At 44.1% G+C, this 21,271-nt stretch overlaps 1 protein-coding gene across 3 annotated transcripts in view; it reads left to right on the top strand.

Annotated features, from left to right (window-relative positions):
* The window catches only part of LOC122928627 (myosin-binding protein C, fast-type-like), a 262,327-nt gene that overhangs the window by 111,366 nt on the left and 129,690 nt on the right, over nucleotides 1-21,271 (top strand). For all 3 annotated transcript variants that reach the window (XM_044281649.1, XM_044281647.1, XM_044281648.1), the window contains 2 exons: nucleotides 12,087-12,129; nucleotides 12,627-12,695. In XM_044281649.1, coding sequence (XP_044137584.1) covers nucleotides 12,087-12,129; nucleotides 12,627-12,695 — 112 coding nt within the window. The remainder of the gene's footprint in view (nucleotides 1-12,086; nucleotides 12,130-12,626; nucleotides 12,696-21,271) is intronic.

Raw genomic sequence — 21,271 nt, 5'->3', positions numbered from 1 at the left:
AATGACCCAATGTGCACCTTGAATATTATATACCCTTTTAGGGATAGATTTCAAATAGCTCTGATATAGCAGAAACCACTAAATTATGAAATTGCTAAATTGGGAATTGTATTTCAACCCAGAACAAGAAATGTGCTTGAACGGACACTAAATAACTCGCCCAGCTACAGCACTAAGGACAGATTTAGCGGGATATAAATTTGAGGCCTAGTATTTAGGCGCTGGGTGACAGGTATGGGTTTAGTGCCAGAATTAGACTTGGAAATACACAGTAGCGGGTGTGTGTGAAGTTATTCTGAATGACCCAATGTGCACCTTGAATATTATATACCCTTTTAGGGATAGATTTCAAATAGCTCTGATATAGCAGAAACCACTAAATTATGAAATTGCTAAATTGGGAATTGTATTTCAACCCAGAACAAGAAATGTGCTTGAACGGACACTAAATAACTCGCCCAGCTACAGCACTAAGGACAGATTTAGCGGGATATAAATTTGAGGCCTAGTATTTAGGCGCTGGGTGACAGGTATGGGTTTAGTGCCAGAATTAGACTTGGAAATACACAGTAGCGGGTGTGTGTGAAGTTATTCTGAATGACCCAATGTGCACCTTGAATATTATATACCCTTTTAGGGATAGATTTCAAATAGCTCTGATATAGCAGAAACCACTAAATTATGAAATTGCTAAATTGGGAATTGTATTTCAACCCAGAACAAGAAATGTGCTTGAACGGACACTAAATAACTCGCCCAGCTACAGCACTAGGGACAGATTTAGCTGGATATAAATTTGAGGCCTAGTATTTAGGCGCTGGGTGACAGGTATGGGTTTAGTGCCAGAATTAGACTTGGAAATACACAGTAGCGGGTGTGTGTGAAGTTATTCTGAATGACCCAATGTGCACCTTGAATATTATATACCCTTTTAGGGATAGATTTCAAATAGCTCTGATATAGCAGAAACCACTAAATTATGAAATTGCTAAATTGGGAATTGTATTTCAACCCAGAACAAGAAATGTGCTTGAACGGACACTAAATAACTCGCCCAGCTACAGCACTAAGGACAGATTTAGCGGGATATAAATTTGAGGCCTAGTATTTAGGCGCTGGGTGACCGGTATGGATTTAGTGACAGAATTAGACTGGGATATGGCCAAAAAATAAACAGACTATTGCTGGTTAAATGCACTTGGTGTGACAGCTTCACCCTGATGTAGGCTTTAGCCAAAAAACAACCACACCATTGAGGGTTAAATGCACTTGGTGACAGGCGCAGCTTGCCCCTGATTTAGTATATGGCCAAAAAATGAACAGACTATTGCTGGTTAAATGCACTTGGTGTGACAGCTTCACCCTGATGTAGGCTTTAGCCAAAAAACAACCACACCATTGAGGGTTAAATGCACTTGGTGACAGGCGCAGCTTGCCCCTGATTTTGTATATGGCCAAAAAATGAACAGACTATTGCTGGTTAAATGCACTTGGTGTGACAGCTTCACCCTGATGTAGGCTTTAGCCAAAAAACAACCACACCATTGAGGGTTAAATGCACTTGGTCGCAGCTTGTGCTGGCGCACCACAAGACACAAAATGGCCGCCGATCACCCCAGAAAAATGTGACTGACAAACGGTCTGGGCAGCCTAAAAACAGTGAGCAATTGAGGATCAGCAGCTCAATGATCCACAGCTGCAGATCGATCAGTTAATCAAGTCCTTTGGAGGAGTTAATCTGCCTAATCTCGCCCTACTGTCGCAGCCGCAACCTCTCCCTACGCTAATCAGAGCAGAGTGACGGGCGGCGCTATGTGACTCCAGCTTAAATAGAGGCTGGGTCACATGGTGCTCTGGCCAATCACAGCCATGCCAATAGTAGGCATGGCTGTGATGGCCTCTTGGGGCAAGTAGTATGACGCTTGTTGATTGGCTGCTTTGCAGCCTTTCAAAAAGCGCCAAGAAAGCGTCACAAAAGCGCGAAGAAAGCGACGAACACCGAACCCGAACCCGGACTTTTACGAAAATGTCCGGGTTCGGGTCCGTGTCACGGACACCCCAAAATTCGGTACGAACCCGAACTATACAGTTCGAGTTCGCTCATCCCTAAATGTGACGAGAAAACAATCTTAAAATGGCCTGGATAAGTAAAAGCATTTTAAAGTTTTTACCACATAAACTGACACGTCAGATTTGCAAAAAATGGCCTGGGCAGGAAGGTGAAAACTAGCCCGGGGTTAAATGAGGAGTCCTCTGTGCAATTACGGCAGATTCTTAGATTCTCACCTTAGGGGATACCATTAATCACATGTTTGGGGTGACAGGAGGACGCCAGTATTCCTAATTGTGTTTTTTTCTGTAGTTGCTACTGACTACCTCATTCCATATATTAGAAAGCGTGACATCCAAGAAAGGAATGTCACTCACTGCTATTGTATAAGTGAATTGTAGATTCATAGCAATTTTATTCATGTATTTCACGCAATTCACAAAGTTCTCTTCTGTGGAGTTCCACACCAGGATGAGATCATCAATGAATCTTCCATACCATACGATTGAGGGCAAAAGACATTGTCCTCGATCATAAGGTGTTGTTCCTCCCCATGGGATATATAAATATTTGCATACGAGGGGGAGAATTTGATGCTCCCCTCATCTGCAAATAATAGGCCCCATTGAAGGAGAAATAATTATGTCCTAGCAGGAACTTCACAGATAGTGGAATTCCTTCATAGCAGCACTATATCCACTATACAAATTGAAATGTCTTTTGAGACTCGCCAAACCCAAATGGTGCGGAATCGAGGAGTAAATAGCGGCGACATCACAAGTCGCCCATCAGTACCTCTCTTCCCACACTAAGTTACCAGTCAAATCCAATACATGTTTTGTATTTCGTAGGTAGCTTGGGATACGCTGTACAAGGGGTTGCAGATAAAAATCTACCCATGCTCCCAGGCTCTCTCCCAAGCTGCCTATATCAGACACAATGGGTCAGAATGGAGGAGGGAAAGTCTTTTTATGCACCTTAGGGAGTGACTGGAAAATTGGGATTACTGGTTTATTCACCAACAGTCTCTAAGTTTCATATCCAAAATACCCAGTGAAACACCTTCATCAAGATGTTTGGATAATGCTGAGACAAATTCTGTAGCGGGATCTGCCCTCAATTTTCTATGTGTGAATGTATCCCCTAGCCACTCAAATACAAACCTGCATCCATCACCACTGTACTCCCACCTTTATCAGATTTTATAATAACCAAATCACTATTGTGCCGTAAATTATCAAGTGCTTTCCTCTCTTGTCTAGTGAGATTTTCTCTCCGTATGCCATTTCTTTTTAATTTTTTCCCTTTCTGGTCTAATGCCACAAGGTCCAACTCCACTAACTCCAGAAATTTATCTAAAGTGGGCACCCTAGAACTCACGGGGTAAAAGTCTGAGTTAGAGACCCTAAAACCCTTCCCCCAGTCATCTGCAATAGGCCCAGATTCACATTGTAAGGCCTCATGCACACGACCGTTGTTCTGGTCCGCATCCGAGCCGCAAAAACTACGGCTCGGGTGCGGACCCATTCACTTCAATGGGGCCTCAAAAGATGTGGACAGCACTCCGTGTGCTGTCCGCATCCGTTGCTCCATTCCGTGGCCCAGCAAAAAAAATATAACATGTCCTATTCTTGTCCGTTTTGCGGATAAGAATAGGCATGTCTACAATGGGCCGCCCATTACACAAATTGCGGAAGGCACACAGGCGGATTCCGTGTTTTGCGGATCCGCAATTTGCGGACCGCAAAAAACGGAACTGTCGTGTGCATGAGGCCTAAAGTGGATAACGTGCGGTTACAACGTTGTTCTGACAAAATTAAATGGTATTACATTAATAACATTATCATTCACTTTCTGCTGTTCATTGCAATTTAATTTACAACCTTCCCCTGACAAATCAAAATGCCTCCTGACAGTAAGATTCCGTGCAAACCTGTTTACATCAATTATAGTGCGAAACAAATCAAAATCACTCATTGGTGAGAACGATAGCCCCTTTCTCAAGAGGCTTAATTCAGGACCGAATAAGATATAACTCGATAAATTAATGACTGCGTCTTCCATTTCTGTCTCTTTACTGTCCTCCTCGGATATCTTATATTTTGGTCGATGCTTTTGCCCTGCTCTCCTTGTTAGTTTTTTTGGCTTATTCTCCGGTTATATCAATGGATCCTAAGATTCATTCATTTTGTTTCTCTTTCTGCCATTTCCATTCTTATTTTATTTTTAATATGAGCGGAATTCTTTTGTGATGAATCTCCTTCTTGTATACTGTATAGACCGTGGATTCAAAAGAGTATTCCGCACTAGTAAAGCTCACTCTATGTTGAGAATTTTTTCTCGTTTTTTTGTTTCTCAAAATTGATTTTGATGTATTCAAAGTCTTTTGCTTCCATGTATATATCTGATCAAAAGAATAATCCATAAGATCTCTTTTAAATTCTGTTTCCTTTGTGTGTATTATTTTTTACTCTAGAGCAATCCTTTTTTCTTTCACCGCATTATCCAGTATTTTAAATTCCTCTTTCTCTTTGACTGGTAACACAAATTCTTGTATTGCCGTAATTCGTGCACGTGTGGTTTCCCACAAAATGTCTTCTTGTTCCACAATCTTTGCCATAAGTTTCAATGAACATTGTGATAAAGCAGTATTCCAATTATGCATAATTTCTGGTGAGTATGTATATGTTGGATATTTCTTCCATCGCAAGCCTCTAGGAATCATAGATTTTTCCAAATAGGACTTCAACGTTTTCGCATTCCACCAGATTCTCATCTCCTTTGATAACAAGGATTCAAGTTCCTGCATTTGTAGTTTAACATCAGGTGAACGACTAGGATCTTGAACCATTGCGAGGAGGAGATCTAAACAGACTGCTTTACAATAGGGAGTCTTTTTGGATCTCCTTATTGCATACCAGGACTCCAAAGGGCATGAATAGACATGATCTCATCTTTGAATGTTGATTTACATTCTGTATGACTGTATGTGATTGTTGATTCATTTTTCCTCTTGTAAAAGCTTGTTTTTGCAAGTAGTTTTGCATTTTATGATGTCACCAGATCCCCCCCCCCCCGATTCCAATTCTCACATATAGTAACGGAGGAATGTCTGAAGTGGGTGAAGGGCTACACAGTATGGTCATGAATAAGACAGATTGTCGAAACGCCTAGACCGTAAAGCTTTCTGATCAGCTCATGGAATTTTAAAGGATCATAATAAAGAGATTGGATTTTATCCGTAGTGCATGTGATGGATTTTTTTCATCATTTTTCAACATGCTGTGGGGCGCACAAAAAGGGGTGTCATTCCCTCTGTCTAATACCTTAAATCAGGGATGGCCAACCTGAGGCTCTCCAGATGTTGCAAAACTACAACTCCCAGCATGCCTGGACTGCCAACAGCTATCAGCCTACAGCAGGGCATGGTGGGAATTGTAGTTTTACAACAGCTGGAAAGCCACAGGTTGGCCATGCCTGCCTTAAATAACAAGGATTCTATTGACCGTGGTATCTAAGGGGTTACATGGCTTGAATCATAGTTATATCCTGTTCTGGCCATTGCAGCAGACACAGAAATAATAAACACAATGATGTCACAATACAGTGATGTCATGTTACAAAGATAAGTACAGTGATGTCACAGTACAGTGATGTCATGTTACAAAGATAAGTACAGTGATGTCACAGTACAGTGATGCCATGTTACAAAGATAAGTACAGTGATGTCACAGTACAGTGATGTCACGTTACAAAGATAAGTACAGTGATGTCACAGTACAGTGATGTCATGTTACAAAGATAAGTACAGTGATGTCACAGTACAGTGATGCCATGTTACAAAGATAAGTACAGTGATGTCACAGTACAGTGATGTCATGTTACAAAGATAAGTACAGTGATGTCACAGTACAGTGATGTCATGTTACAAAGATAAGTACAGTGATGTCACAGTACAGTGATGTCATGTTACAAAGATAAGTACAGTGATGTCACAGTACAGTGATGCCATGTTACAAAGATAAGTACAGTGATGTCACAGTACAGTGACAACCGCTCTTCAGTCCTTTTAGATTTAGCCCCTCCGAATACATGTTGGCAGCTGATTGGCCTTTCATGCTACCGTACTTTAACCCTGCACAACTGTAAATGTGATTTATTGAAGCCATCACTGAAGCTTCAGTCTTTAAACTCACTGAAAGACATGCAAACACCCAAGGATCTGTTCACACTGGCACCAAGGCTTTTATGATAAATATCGTATAAGGCTACTTTCACATCTGCGTTTTTGCTGGATCCGGCAGGGATTAACAAAATGGTTATGAACGGATCCGGTTGTATTAAAGGGGTCTTCCGGGCTTAACCTTTTTTTGGCGATTAAGGCCTCTTTCACACTTGCGTTGTCCGGATCCGGCGTGTACTCCACTTGCCGGAATTACACGCCGGATCCAGAAAAACGCAAGTGTACTGAAAGCATTTGAAGATGGATCCGTCTTCAAAATGCTTTCAGTGTTACTATGGCACCCAGGACGCTATTAAAGTCCTGGTTCCCATAGTAGGAGCGGGGAGCCGGGGAGCGGTATACTTACCATCCGCGCGGCTCCCGGGGCGCTCCAGAATGACGTCAGAGCGCCCCATGCGCATGGATGACGTGCCATGCGATCACGTGATCCATGCGCCTGGGGCGCCCTGACGTCACTCTGGAGCGCCCCGGGAGCCGCACGGATGGTAAGTATGCTGCTCCCCCGCTCCCCGCACTACTTTACCGTGGCTGCCAGGACTTTACCGTCCCGGCAGCCATGGTAACCATTCTAAAAAAGCTAAACGTCGTATCCGGCAATGCGCCGAAACGACGTTTAGCTTAAGGCCGGATCCGGATCAATGCCTTTCAATGGGCATTCATTCCGGATCCGGCCTTGCGGCAAGTCTTCAGTTTTTTTGGCTGGAGCAAAAAGCGCAGCATGCGTTCCGGAACTGAAGACATCCTGATGCATCCTGAACGGATTTCACTCCATTCAGAATGCATTAGGATAAAACTGATCAGGATTCTTCCGGCATAGAACCCCGACGACGGAACTCTATGCCGGAAGACAAGAACGCAGGTGTGAAAGAGCCCTAAGGCTACTTTCACACCTGCGTTTAGGAGCGTATCCGTCTGGTATCTGCACAGACGTTCAGAACGGATCCATCTGCATTAACTCTGTCAAAAAAAGTCTAAGTCTTAGTGTAAGTAAAACGGATCCGTCCTGACTTACATTGAAAGTCAATGGGGGACGGATCCGTTTACAATTGCACCATTTTGTGTCAATGTAAACGGATCCGCCCCCATTGACTTACATTGTAAGTCAGGACGGATCCGTTTCGCTCAGTTTTGTCAGACGGACATTAAAACGCTGCAAGCAACATTTTGGTGTTCGGCTCCAGAGTGGAATAGACGCTGAGCGGAGGCAAACGGATGCATTCTGAGCGGATCCTTATCAATTCAGAATGCATTGGGGCTGAACTGACCCATTTTGGGCCGCTTGTGAGAGCCTTGAAATGGATCTCACAGGCGGACCCAGAAGCGACAGTATGAAAGTAGCCTAAAATCTAACCTGTGGAGGAAAGATTATTGCTCACATACCTTCCACAGTGCAACCGTTCTTGAGATCTGCTCCCAGTCACGTGGTCCCTCCGGATGGCTTTTCTGTGCTTCCGGGCAAAGTCTGTCTTCTTATCTTCCTGTCTTTTCTTCCTTTCTTTAGCAGGAGACGGATCGTCACAAGTGACATCACCGCCTCCTGCCTAAGAAAGCGCCAGCCGTTTTCACTCCCCACGCAAGCGCACTATGCTGAATGCTAGTGCGCATGTGCAGGATTGCCAGCCGCTCTCTGCAGTGTACAGGCTTCTATGTGAAGCACTGTGCAGGAGTGACACTGGGGGCACTGACTGGCACATAGGGAGGGCACTGAGGAACTGTGGATGGTACTTTGGGGCAATGAGGATGGCACATGGGGGCACTGGATTTCACTGGGGCACTGTGGATGAAACATTGGGCACTGTGGATGGCACATGGTCCACTTTGGATGGCGATAGGGGCAATGGGAGCACTATTGATGGCACATGGGGGCACTGGATGTCACTAGGGAACTGTGGATGGCACATTGGGCACTGTGGGTGGCACATTGGGCACTATGGATGGCACATGGAGCACTGTGGATGGCACATGAGGCACAGTGGAATAAAAATGGGGCACAGTGGATGACACGTGGGGCAATGGATGGCACAAGGGGGGCAATGAATGGCACAAGGGGGCAATGCAAGGCAAACAGGGACACTGGATGGCAAACAAGGGGGTGCTGGATAGAAAACAAGGGGGCACTTGATGGCACAAGGGGGCATTGGATGGCACAAGGGGGCAATGAATAGGACAAGGGGCAATGGATGGCACAATGTGGACACTGGATGGCACAAGGGGCGGCAATACATGGCAAACAGGGGCACTGGATGGCAAACAGGGGCACTGGATGACAAACAAGGAGGCACTGGATGGCACAAGGGGGCACTGCATGGCACAATGAGGGCAATGGATGGCACAATGGGGCAATGGATGGCACAATGGGGGAATTGGATGGCAAATAGTGGCACTGGATGGCAAACAAGGGGGCACTGGATGGAACAAGGGGGCACTGCATATCACAATGAGTTGACTGGATGGCACAATGGGGGAAATGGATGGCACAATGGGGACACTGGATGGCACAAGGGGCAATGCATGTCAAACAGGGGCACTGGATGGCAAACAAGGGGCACTGGATGGCACAATGAGTGCACTGGATGGCACAAGGGGGTAATGGATGGCACAATGGGGGGACTGGATGGCACAAGGGGGGCAATTCATGGCAAACAGGGCACTGGATGGCAAAAAAGGGGGCACTGCATGGCATAGTAGGGGTACTGGATGGCACAAGGGGGCACTGGCTGACAAATAGGGGGCATTGGATGTCACTGTTATGGGGCACTGTGGATATCACTGTTATGGACGCACTGTGGATGTCACTGTTATGGGAGCAATGTGGATGTCACTGTTATGGGAGCAATGTGGATGTCACTGTTATGGGGGTACTGTGGATGTCACTGTTATAGGGGCACTGTGGATGTCACTGTTATGGGGCTCTATGGATGTTACTGTTATGGGGGCAATGTGGATGTCACTGTTATGGGAGCACTGTAGATGCCACGGTTATGTGGTCACTGTGGATGTCACTGTTATGGGGACACTGTGGATGTTACTGTTATGGCGGCACTGTAGATGTCACTGTTATGGGGCACTGTAGATGTCACTGTTATGGGGCACTGTGAACGTCACTGTTATGGGAGGAACTGTGGACGTCACTGTTATGGGAGGAACTGTGGACGTCACTGTTATGGGGGCACTGTGGATGTCACTGTTATGGGCGCTAAGTATAAGTGATAGGGCTCGTGCACAGAACCACCCGTGGATCCACTAAATAAGGTTACTGTCTGTGTGCGATTCACATTTTTTGCAGTCCCATTGAGTTCTATGGGTTTTAGATCTGCATTATGAGGACCAGAAAAGGACATGTTCTATCTTTCGCAGAACTGACATACAGATGTGGAAAGCACATGGACGTCATCAGTGTGTTTTTTACATCCGTATGTCAGTTCCAGTAAAGACAGAACATGTCCTATTCTGGTCTTCAAAATGAGGACCTCAAATCCATGGAACTCAATGGGACGGCCAAAATTGGGGATCGCAAAATGGATATGGTTGTGTGCAAAAGGATTTGGATAAACAGCTCAGCAGGCAGGATCATACAAAATGGGATTAGATACACCACTCAGCAGGCTGTGTCATACAAAATGGGATTAGATACACTGCTCAGCAGGCAGGATCATATAAAATGGGATTAGATACACATTTTAGCAGGCTGTATCTTGGAAGATGTGATTAGATACACATTTCAGCAGGCAGTATTATACAAAATGGGATTAAATACACACTTCAGCAGGCAGTATCGCACACAACAGGGTGTGTATCAGGCAGACATACAGGATAGGATTAGATACAGATATGATTGGATACGCTTGCTGATTCCAGCTGTTTATCACACTCTGGAGATAGTAAGGGAAGAGCCTGTGGACGGTCAGTGATGGGATTAGATACACAGCTCAGGAGGCTGTATCACACAGGATAGGATTAGATACACATGTGAGGGAAGAGCCTGTGCACTGTCAGTGATGGGATTAGATACACAGCTCAGATGGAGTAGCTGCTACAGACAGAGCAGTGGGGGGCGTGGCCAGCCTGTGACTTATTACTGGGCAGTGCAGCCAGGCTTGTGTATCGATAAAGTTATGTATTCAACAAAACAATAAGGGGAGAAAGTAAACAGATCTGTCAGGATAATGTGATGTCTTCCAGGGGGCAAAGGAAAGCTCAGACATGAAAAACAGGTATTGGGGGCATATGTATGCATAGTGAGGGGTGTTAGGAGCACATCAATTTTTTGGGATTTTGGGACCGGACAACCTCTTTAACTCTAAAACAACCAAGATAGATCGGGCACTAAAACCATGGGCGATGGATCTGTTTTCTTTTGTGTCCGAGAAAACGGATTCGGCATCATTGACTTACATTGTGCCGGATCCGTCTTGATTAGTATCCCACGAAGCACAGAAAAACGCTGCTTGCAGCACTTATTTGTCCAGCATGGGAGCGCCACCAAACAAATGAATTCTGGTGCATTCCATTCTGTTCAATTCAGTTTTGTCCCCATTGACAATAAATGGGGACAAAACAAAAGCGTTTTCCTCCTGTTTTGAGATCCTATCACGGATCTAAATACCGGAAAGAAAAATGCTGATGTAAAAGTAGCCTAACAGATCAGTTTTTCATTTTTGCAGACTACATTGTTCTGCCTTCAGGAGCAACAAGAATGTGAACAAAATCTTTAAAGAGGACCTCTCATGGGTCCAAAGAATATGAACTTAGTAGCAGGCTGCATAGAGCAGCGCCCAGGGATCAAAGTGCACTTACTATTATTCCTGGGCGCCGTTCCGTTCATATTCTTTGGACCCATGAAAGGTCCTCTTTAAAGGGGTTGTCCAGGTTCAGAGCTGAACCTGGACATACCTCCATTTTCACCCCGGCAGCCCCCCTGACATGAGCATCGGAGCAGTTCATGCTCCGATGCTCTCCTTTGCCCTGCGCTAAATCGCGCAGGGCAAAGGCATTTTTCTGAGTTCCGGTGACGTACCGGGGCTCTCTATGGGGCTGACAGGCAGCCCGGTGACGTCACCGGCACTGATGGGCGGGATTTGGCTCTGCCCTAGCCAGTAAAACGGCTAGGGCAGAGCTAAAGCCCGCCCCTCAGAGCCGGTGATGTCACCGAACACACTGCTGGGCGGAAGTTACCGCCCGGCAGTGTGTTATTGAAAACACAAGAGCCCGTGCCCTGCGCGATCTAGCGCAGGGCACGGGAGCGCATCGGAGCATGAGATGCTCCGATGCTAGGCTCAGGGGGGCTGCCGGGGTGAAAATAAGGGTATGTCCGGGTTCAGCTCTGAACCCGGACAACCCCTTTAAACTTCTTTGTTCCCATATTGGGGAACTGTCATTACCGTCTCTGAGAATGGTATAAGGTTGTGACTGACACCACTTTTAAATCATTTTCCACTTTATTGGTTGCAGCAATTATGAGGAAGGGGCACTGTAGATAAAATGCACAAGAAAGGAGTTCTCAGTAATCATTAGCTGTAGGCTAAGCCTGCAAGTCCTGAATACTGAGCACTCCATGCTCGTGAACACGAAAGCTGTCAATCAGTGGCTAGAAGGCTTTAAATCACCTGGTTAAAAGTAGCATAAGAGGACACTAAAAAGTCGGATTCTATTTCATTGCATTATCCATTAGAATATATTTTAATATAATGTTAATTGTACTGTGTATTGAGTCTGGTATGTTTACATAGGGCAACTTGGTGGCATTTGTGCTAAGCCATTCGTTCACATAAGACACGCCATCTTTTATTGCAGATGCTGGTGGTGATGAAAACATTTTACAAGCTTTTAAGAGGACGTAAGTATCAAATCAATTTTTTTATTTACATATCATTTTTATCTTTCCCAGGTAACTGCTGAAGGAGTTTTTGTGGACTAAAATATTGATGTTCACCAATCACTTCTAGTTGAGTCCAACCAATCAGCTTTTTGAAATGACCGTGATGCCTCTTCCTAGGCCAGTGACATCAAATGCAATGGTCACATGGCCTATGTGCAGCTCAGTCCCTTTTATGTGAGTAGGCCTGAGCTGCAACACCAAGCACAGCCACTATACAATGTATGGTGTTGTCCTTGCTATGCTTTGAGGGGTCCGCGGTGCGCGGACTAGCTAATCAGCCAGGGTGCTGGGATCTGGACCCTCAACGATCTTATAATGAAGACCTAACCTGAGGATAGATCATCAATATTGTACTCCCAGGAAAAAAAAAAAACTTTAAAAACAAATTACTATTTCAAAATTGTTATAGGATTGTCTGTATTCCTTACATTTTTTTATGATTTATTTACTTTTAGGACCAGTGGAGAAGGCAAACGAAGCAATGATGCCGGGGAACTTGACTTCAGTGCTCTCCTCAAGAAAACGTAACCAAATATTAATGTGAACTATTAATCTTAAATGTGCATGAATTTGACACTTATGTATCACACTATTATAGAAAAGAATTGTATAATAAGCAGTTACCTAATATGACATTATCATCCGCATTACTCTGATTTATAAAATAACATAATGCCATAAATTGTGCATAAAAGAAAGGGTAGGCACATTTTGGAACCAGATTTTCACATACAGAAAAGAAAAGCGTGTTACTTCATGTCCCATGCGTGGCGGGGACAGGCGGGGACAGGGATGAGCCTCCCTAGCATCACACACAATGACAGGGAGGCTTGTCCCCGTCGCTGCCTGCAATTGGCTGCTTCCCCTCGACACTGGATGTTTTCATCCGCGCACAGGGAGAAGCAGCAGTGGCGGTGCGGGGACCAACAGTGGCTCAGGGAGTGGCAAGCCAGGTAAGTATATTCAATGTGAGAGGCCTGGCATATAGGGGGAAGTTTATAGCCTTGGATAACCCCTTTAATCCTGGACCATCCCATTTAGCCATCTATTTTCTTACATGTACTGTAATACTATGTCGTTACAGGTTTGCTGTCTAGCAGACAGGACTTCCTCTAGGGCAGTGATGGCAATGATTTTACAGACCGAGTGCCAAAACTGCAACCCAAAACCCACTTATTTATCGCAAAGTGCCAACACAGCAATTTAACCTGAATACTGCAGTCCAATATAGTTATCTTCCATGTACTTTATCATTTAGCTATAATAGCCTGCCTACATTCAGTGCGCTGCCTGTGGTGTTCATAGCGTGTCCTGCGCTGATAAATGGTTGGGAAAGTCTAAGGCATATTGGTACACCATAGACTTTTTCAATGGTGCGGGTGCCCACAGAGAGGGTTCTGAGTGCCGCCTCTGGCACTTGTGCCATAGGTTCGCCACCACTGCTCTAGGGGATTGTCCACAAATAGAGCTTTATATCCACAAATAGAACCTCTTGGCCATGGGCTGGGCCCAATAGTCAAGTCACGGACAAGAGTGATGCTGTTTGTAAAAAAATGGGGGTTGTTTCATCAACCCCTATCCATATGCCCTTTTATATCATATAGAAGTTATAGACTGGTCTGCTGCTTAGAACCCCTTCTGTTAGTGAGGGAAGGTAGCTGCTAAAAAAAAGTTTCCCAAGGCCTGTCCTGTCCATGTATTTTAAGGATGATCATTCATTTGTATGGTGGTCATGTACTATAATGCTATGTAAGGCTCCTCACTACTTTCCAGGGGCCCAAGCCCCAATGAATATGGCACAGTTTCTAAGTCGCCCCTCCCCCTACACATTGCATTTTGACGTACTTCCTATACAGCAGCACATATCGGTCACATCCAGGGCCTTCAGGTGACGTCTCGTCTGATGTAGATGTTCTCTGTCATTATCTTCTCCATTCCATTTAGTCCGGACAACTTCTCTTAGCCGCCTCATCTCTGTAGAGTGTGACACACGGACATCTTAGGTTCCTCACATTTCTATCATCATCTCCCAACCTTAAGTCCCCACAGTGTTATCCTGCTGCTCGCTGTGCTCCCCAATACCCCCAAATACTATCCTGAAGAAATATAAGTGCCCCCACAGTAATAGTGCTCCTCAAAGTCTAATCCCCTTCTAGAATGCCCTTATTAGTAATACTGCTCCCTACAGTGCCCCTAACCATGATAACGCTCCCCAAGAGTGCCCCCATTAGTAATATTGACCCCTACAGTGCCCCAAACCATGATAACGCTCCCCAAGAATGCACCATTAGCAATACTGCTCCCTACAGTGCCCACAACCATGATAACGCTCCCCGAGAGTAGAATAACCCTCTAGAGATGGCCTTGTAGTTCGCCCAGCGGCAGTTTTGTGCGAACTTTGCTCGTTCGCGATTCGCCGAAACTGCGAACATATGGCGATGTTCGCATGCGCCATATTCTTTTGCATTGCGCTGAACTTTGACCCATGACACATCCATCAGGTGGGACAGGACAGCCAATTGAGATGTTTCAGCACATGGACATACCCCTTCCCTATAACAGAACCCGATCTGGCAGCTATTTTACATTCTGTGTTTTGCCAGTGTAGGGAGAGCTTGCTTTGTGGAGCAGGGACAGACTGGTAGGGACACCAAACGCTAAAAACCATAATGTTTTTGAGGTTCACCAGCAGGCCCTCACCCATAATGTTTTAGAGGGTCACCAGCAGGCGCTCGCCCATAATGTTTTAGAGGGTCACCAGCAGGGTTTCATAATGTTTTTGAGGGTCACCAGCAAGTCCTCGCCCTAATGTTTTAGATGGTTAGATCAGCAGCAGGAACTCGCCCATAATGTTTTAGAGGGTCAGGGACAATAAGAAAATAATATTTTTTGTTAGACCTCAAATCATATCACCAATCAGACCCCCAATGTTAATCAGACCTCAGCTAACAGTCCCAATCAGACCCCCAATGTTAATAAAAGTAAAATGACACTGCGCTTAGCCTATTAATCCTGACCCTTATTAACCTCTGGCTCTGACTGTATGGAACCTGTTTCAACTATCAAGATTACCTTGTTTCTGATATGTGGAATCAAGGGACCACTTTCTCTAGAATTTCGATATATACAAATTCTTCTGCGCAGAGGTTATAGCAGGTTAAACAGGTAAAACAGGCTGTTTGGATGTCACCTCTTGAGCTACGGGCTGCTGTAATCACCAAAAACCACCAAACGCGTTTCGAGCAGGGAATTATTTGAGTGCCCTCAGTACCTTCCTTTTATTCTACCTGCTCATGATGTTAATTAACTCCGGCTTCATAAATTTAAATAGATTCGATAATTTTTAATCAAAACCAAATAACTCGATTTCTGTATTTAAATGTAGGGACCAATGTGTCCATGTTAAAAATCCACTGAGTTTCTTTTTTCGACATGTTTTTAATATAGTCTCCTCCCCGGGGGTAGATAACGTAACAACGAATCAAAACCTTGGGCAAAAAATCTATAATTTGAGTAATTATGTGTTAAATAAGGGGGAAGAAATTTTAAAGAAAGGGATTAAATTTGCTCCAACAACGTATTTTAATAAATTTGAGGCCTTTATAGGGTTCCGTAAATTTATGAGGCGGATAGCATTGAAAAAATACTATATAAAAAAGAATGCGAATAGGGGTTGTAGGGAAGAAACTGAAATCAATAATGACCCATTCACACATACTAGTCTCAAACCCAGGTCTCAGTTCGACCCAATAAATGAATATTCCACAGCATTGAATACTTTTATGAACCTGGTAATGAGAGACATCAAGAAAATAAAAATATCAAAAAGATCAAAATATATGAGTAATATTACCAAAGCTGAAAAGGAAGCGATAATTAAAATGCAAGAGAATAACCAAATAATCATCTGCCCGGCAGACAAGGGGGGAGGGATCATAGTACTAAATAAAGAGGATTATGATAGAGAAGCGTTAAACATATTAAGTGATAGCAAAACATATAAATTATTGAAAAAAGACCCTACAGAAATCTTCAAAAAAGAACTGAAAAAACTAGTCCATGAAGCCAAGAATGAAGGTATTCTGCACAAACAGGAAAGTTTTTATATTGATAATAAGCACCCCAAATTTTTATCAAAATCCCAAAATACACAAAGATGCTAATAAGCCCCCTGGTAGGCCTATAGTGTCAGTGGTGGAGTGTCTAACTAGTACCTTATCAAAATATGTCGATCAATATTTACAACCTTGCGCACAGTCCTTACCCACCTATCTTAAAGATACGAAGCATATACTCCAAATTTTGGAGAAGATATAGTGGAAAGAGAGCTATTTAATGGGAACGCTAGACGTAAAATCATTGTATACAGTAATTGAAAACGAAAAAGGCCGCGAAGCGGCGCAATATTTCTCTGCACCAAAAAGGAGAGCTACCAAATACCCAGATAGAATTTATTGGGGATTGTATTTCATTTATTTTACAATTTTTTATTTTTTTATATATATATATATATAAAGACGACATCTACTTGCAGACGTGGGGGACCGCGATGGGGACGAGGTTCGCACCGGGGTTCGCAAATTTGTATGTTGGTCGGTGGGAATTAGAAGCCATACACCCCAACAACGAGCTCTGGACGGGCCTCGTCCTCTGGCGGCGTTTTATAGACTACGTCATTTTTATTTGGGATGGGGGCGAAATTGGTTTAAAAAAGTTTGAACTGAAATTTATAAAAAATTATTTTATCTGGATTTTACTCCTATTTATAGTTCTAGAGAAATCAATTTTTTAGATTTAACTATTTATTTAAGGGGGGAAAAATATGTACTAAAACATATGAGAAACTGACTGACTCCAATAGTTACATTTCAAGGAGTAGCATTTACCCCGTCGGCTGGACAATATACCCAGGAGTCAATTTCTACGTATTAGGAGGAACTGTACAGAGATGATAGAGTATGATAGAGAAGCAGAAAAACTACTAAATAAATTTGAGTCAAAGGGATATAATGTGAATAAGCTTTTAGAACAGAAAGATGAAATTAAATCAATTGAGAGGGAACAACTTTTAAAAAATACGATGGTAGAATAAACTCCCCAAATGAAACAGGAAGAAAAAGTAGAAAAAATCCCATCTATCATCATCCCCTATAACGCACAAACAAAATTTTTAGGAATATTGCAAGGCGACACTGGGATATTCTAAAAGAAGACAAGGTAATACAGAATTTATTTTCCAAGGACCCAGCGTTTGTATACAAAAAAGCAGCCAATATCGGGAATATAGTTGCACCCATGAAAAAATGTGCCGCCATAATGAATAATAAAAAATAAAATGACAAGCATCTGTTAAAAGGATTTTTTCTATGCAAAAAATGCATAGTTTGTAAAAAATCGCTGAAAAATACTATTAAATTGAATCAAATAACAAATGGGGACGGTACTTACGAATATAAAATTAGGGACTATATAACATGCAGCACCAAAGGAGTAATTTATGCAATAAAGTGTCCTTGCGGAAAATTGTATATCGAACGTACAAAGAGACAATTAAAAAAACGAGTGAGTGAACATGTAGATAACATAAAAAAAAATTGAAAGGGCACCCTCTTTCGAGACATTTCAGAGAAAAGCATAATGGGAAATTCGAGGGATCTTCATTTTTCGGGATAGAAATAGTCAAAATGGATATACGGGGAGGAGACTATTTTAAAAACATGTCGAAAAAAGAAACACAGTGGATTTTTAATATGGACACATTGGTCCCGAAGGGTTTAAATACAGAAATCGAGTTATTTGGTTTTGATTAAAAATTATCGAATCTGTTTAAAACTATCGAATTTATGAAGCCGGAGTTAATTAACATCGCGAGCAGGTAGAATAAAAGGAAGATACTGAGGGCACTCGAATGATTCCCTGACGAAGAGCAGCGCACTGCTTGAAACGCGTTGGGGAGTTTTTGGTGCTTACAGCAGCCCGTAGCTCAAGAGGTGACGTCACAGGCTCCCTTTGCGAGCGTAAGTACAAGCGGCGTTTCGCTACCGGCCGGGGCGAACTCCAAACAGCCTGTTTTACCTGCTAAAACCTCTGCGCAGAAGAATTCATATATATTGAAATTCTAGAGAAAGTGGTCCCTTGATTCCACACATCAGAAACAAGGTAATCTTGATAGTTGAAACTGAAGTGGACAGGTTCCACACAGTCAGAGCCAGAGGTTAATAAGGGTCCGGATTAATAAGCTGAGTGCAGTGTCATTTTACCTTTATACATGTAATTTGTCTAGCCTTTGATAACAGTTATTGAGGAGCTGTTTAGATATTGCTGCTTATTTGGTGTAATAGCGCCGGTGGTGTATTCATTATAGTCAATGTTAATAAGACCTCAACAAGACCTCAGATCACACCCCCAAGCAGACCTCAGCTCAGACCCCAATGTGAATGACCCGCAATCAGTCCTCAGATAAGAGCCTCATATGTCTCATCAACCCCTTATATGCCTCTCATCAGCCCCCAGCAGTCTCATATCAGCCCCAATTGCCTCATATCAGCCCCCAGCAGCCCCATTGCCTCTCATATTAGCCCCCAGCAGTCCCCATTGCCTCATATCAGCCCCCATTGCCTCTCATATTAGCCCCCAGAAGCTCCCATTGCCTCATATCAGACCCCATTAGCCCCCATTGCCTCTCATATTAGCCCATATTGCCTCTCATGTTAGCCCTCATTGCCTCAGATCAGCCCCTAGCAGCCCCATATTGCCGCAGATCACCCCCAGCAGCCCCATATTGCCTCAGATCATACCCGATCAGCCCCATATTGCCTCATGTTTTATAATTTAAAAAAACACTTACGTCTTCTGCTCCAGCCACTCCTCTGCTCCAGCGCTCGTCTTTCTCCGCCTCCGTCGGCTTTGCTGTGATCTGACGCGAGTGAGGTCACAGAGCAAGCTTAAGCTGTTCGCAGCCACTGCACAGCCAACATTGGAGGACCAGGAAACGTGATTACAGAGCCGCCACCACTTCCTGGTCCCCCGCTACTAATGAGCACTTCCATAATGGAAGCGCTCATTAATATTCGCCCCATAAGATGCAGGGGCGTTTCCCCCCCACTTGGGGCAGGGGGGAATGTGTCTTATGGGTCAAAAAATATGATATATGTAATAAAAATATTCTTTTAAATGCACGTTACATTTTCCACTCTGGTAGCATCCCCTGTAATTTTTTTTTTTTTTTTTTTTTTATTAGAGATAAGTGAAGTTTTAAAAAATTTGATTCGGCCGCTTTGCCAAATTTCTTCAAGAAATTAACTTTGTGACGAATTAATTTGTCATAAAGTGCATTAAATCAGGTGTATGTGGGCCTGCAGTTAAACTTTAGGGGGAATGTATCTCAGTATACATCACTGTGCATTGCAGCAACATGCATAGCTAGTCCTTTCTGGTAGCGAAACAGTTAGTGTGGTTCAATATGACAGACAGGTCTTGTATATGAACGTGTACATCATTGTGCAGGCCACCAACAGTCCTAGCTAATCCCTACCTTAACTAAAAAAAAGCATAGAGCAGCCTTCAGTGAAGCAAAAATAAATAAATAAATAAAACAGCGCATCCCTGCAGAGCTGTGTCCCAATGACTCTTTAGTGCACGGGTGTCAAACACAAGGCCCGCGGGCCGAATCCGGCCCGCCAGACCTTGTCATGTGGCCCGCGTAGCCGCCGGCCGCCAGCCTTCACCTTTTTATTATCATTATCACTTACACCCGATACAGGAGCCGGGAGGATCAGCTGTGAGGGAGGCGGTACTTACATCTACAAGCGCTCGCCGAGAGGAGGGAGGAGGCAGGCCGGGAGGACAGGTGCTGGCAGTGTGAGTCATACGTCACGCGCCTGTGCCGCCCACTTTATGAATGAAGCAGGCGGCGTGGGCGCATGTTGTATGACTCACGCTGCCAGCGCCTGTCCTCCCGGCCTGCCTCCTCCCTCCTCTCGGCGAGCGCTTGTAGATGTAAGTACCGCCTCCCTCACAGCTGATCCTCCCGGCTCCTGTATCGGGTGTAAGTGATAATGATAATAAAAAGGTGAAGGCTGGTGATTGTGAAACTTGAAAGGGGGGAAAGGGGTTAATTATAACTACTGTGGGAGAAAAGGGGGGAATAATTAGCTACACTGAAGAGGGGACTGAAAGGGGTTAATAAATACTGTGAATGGGGGACTGCTGAAAAAGGGGTTAATAACTACTGTGAAGCCCCTTTACAGTAGTTAACCCCTTTCAGCAGTCTTCACAGTATTTATTAAACTCAGCAGTCCCCCTTCAGTGAAGGGGGGACTGCTGGGGTTAATAACTACTGTGAAGGGAAAAAAAAAAAACTGGATGACGTGATGACGTAGTGGACGTCGCGCTCCCGGCTTTCCCCGCTGCTCAGCTACCCCGCTGCCGCTTCGATTATGCTGGCGTCTTTCTGCCGAATCCTCCATCTACCCTCTCTGCGACCGGGACCGTGTGATCAGCGCTGTTGAACCGTGGCGCTGTTGCCTTTTGCCCAAGCCTGCTACGCTGCTGCTATCGGCTGTCGGGTTCGGATGTGGGGGCTGCCTCCGGCTCTTTGTCGATTCTGCCGTTCCTGATTTTGCCGCTCCTGCGGCTCCTGCCTCCTTTCTTGCCCTCCATGTCGCTGTGAACAGTTTGCTGTCTGGAGGTTTTTTTTCCTTTACCCCCGTGGAACGTGCCTCCGGTTCCTGCCTGATCTGCTACCTCCCTTTCTGGTGTCAGTGAGTAACCTCTGTGTTCCCCCTACCTGTGTTCCCCCTACCTGTGTTCCCCTTATCTGATGGTTTGTTGGAGAAGACGATAAGCTTCTCTCCTCTAGTGACTAACCTCCTCATGACTGCTGACTCCAACTAACCTTGAACGGAGTTTGACTAAGTTGCATATGATTACAAGAAAGTGAACTTTAAAGTTTAAAGTATAAGGTGGAGGGGAAAAAAAAAAAAATAAGAGGAGAAAGAGTATAAAGAAGAGTGGACACAAAAAAAAAAAAAAAAAGGGGGGGAGCGAAAAAAAAAAAAAAAAAAAAAAGGAGAAGAAAAACAGAACTAAGAAGAAGGCA

Source organism: Bufo gargarizans, chromosome 2 (genome assembly GCF_014858855.1).
Source record: "Bufo gargarizans isolate SCDJY-AF-19 chromosome 2, ASM1485885v1, whole genome shotgun sequence".
Lineage (NCBI taxonomy): Eukaryota > Metazoa > Chordata > Amphibia > Anura > Bufonidae > Bufo > Bufo gargarizans.
This window is presented reverse-complemented; position numbering and strand designations above follow the sequence as displayed.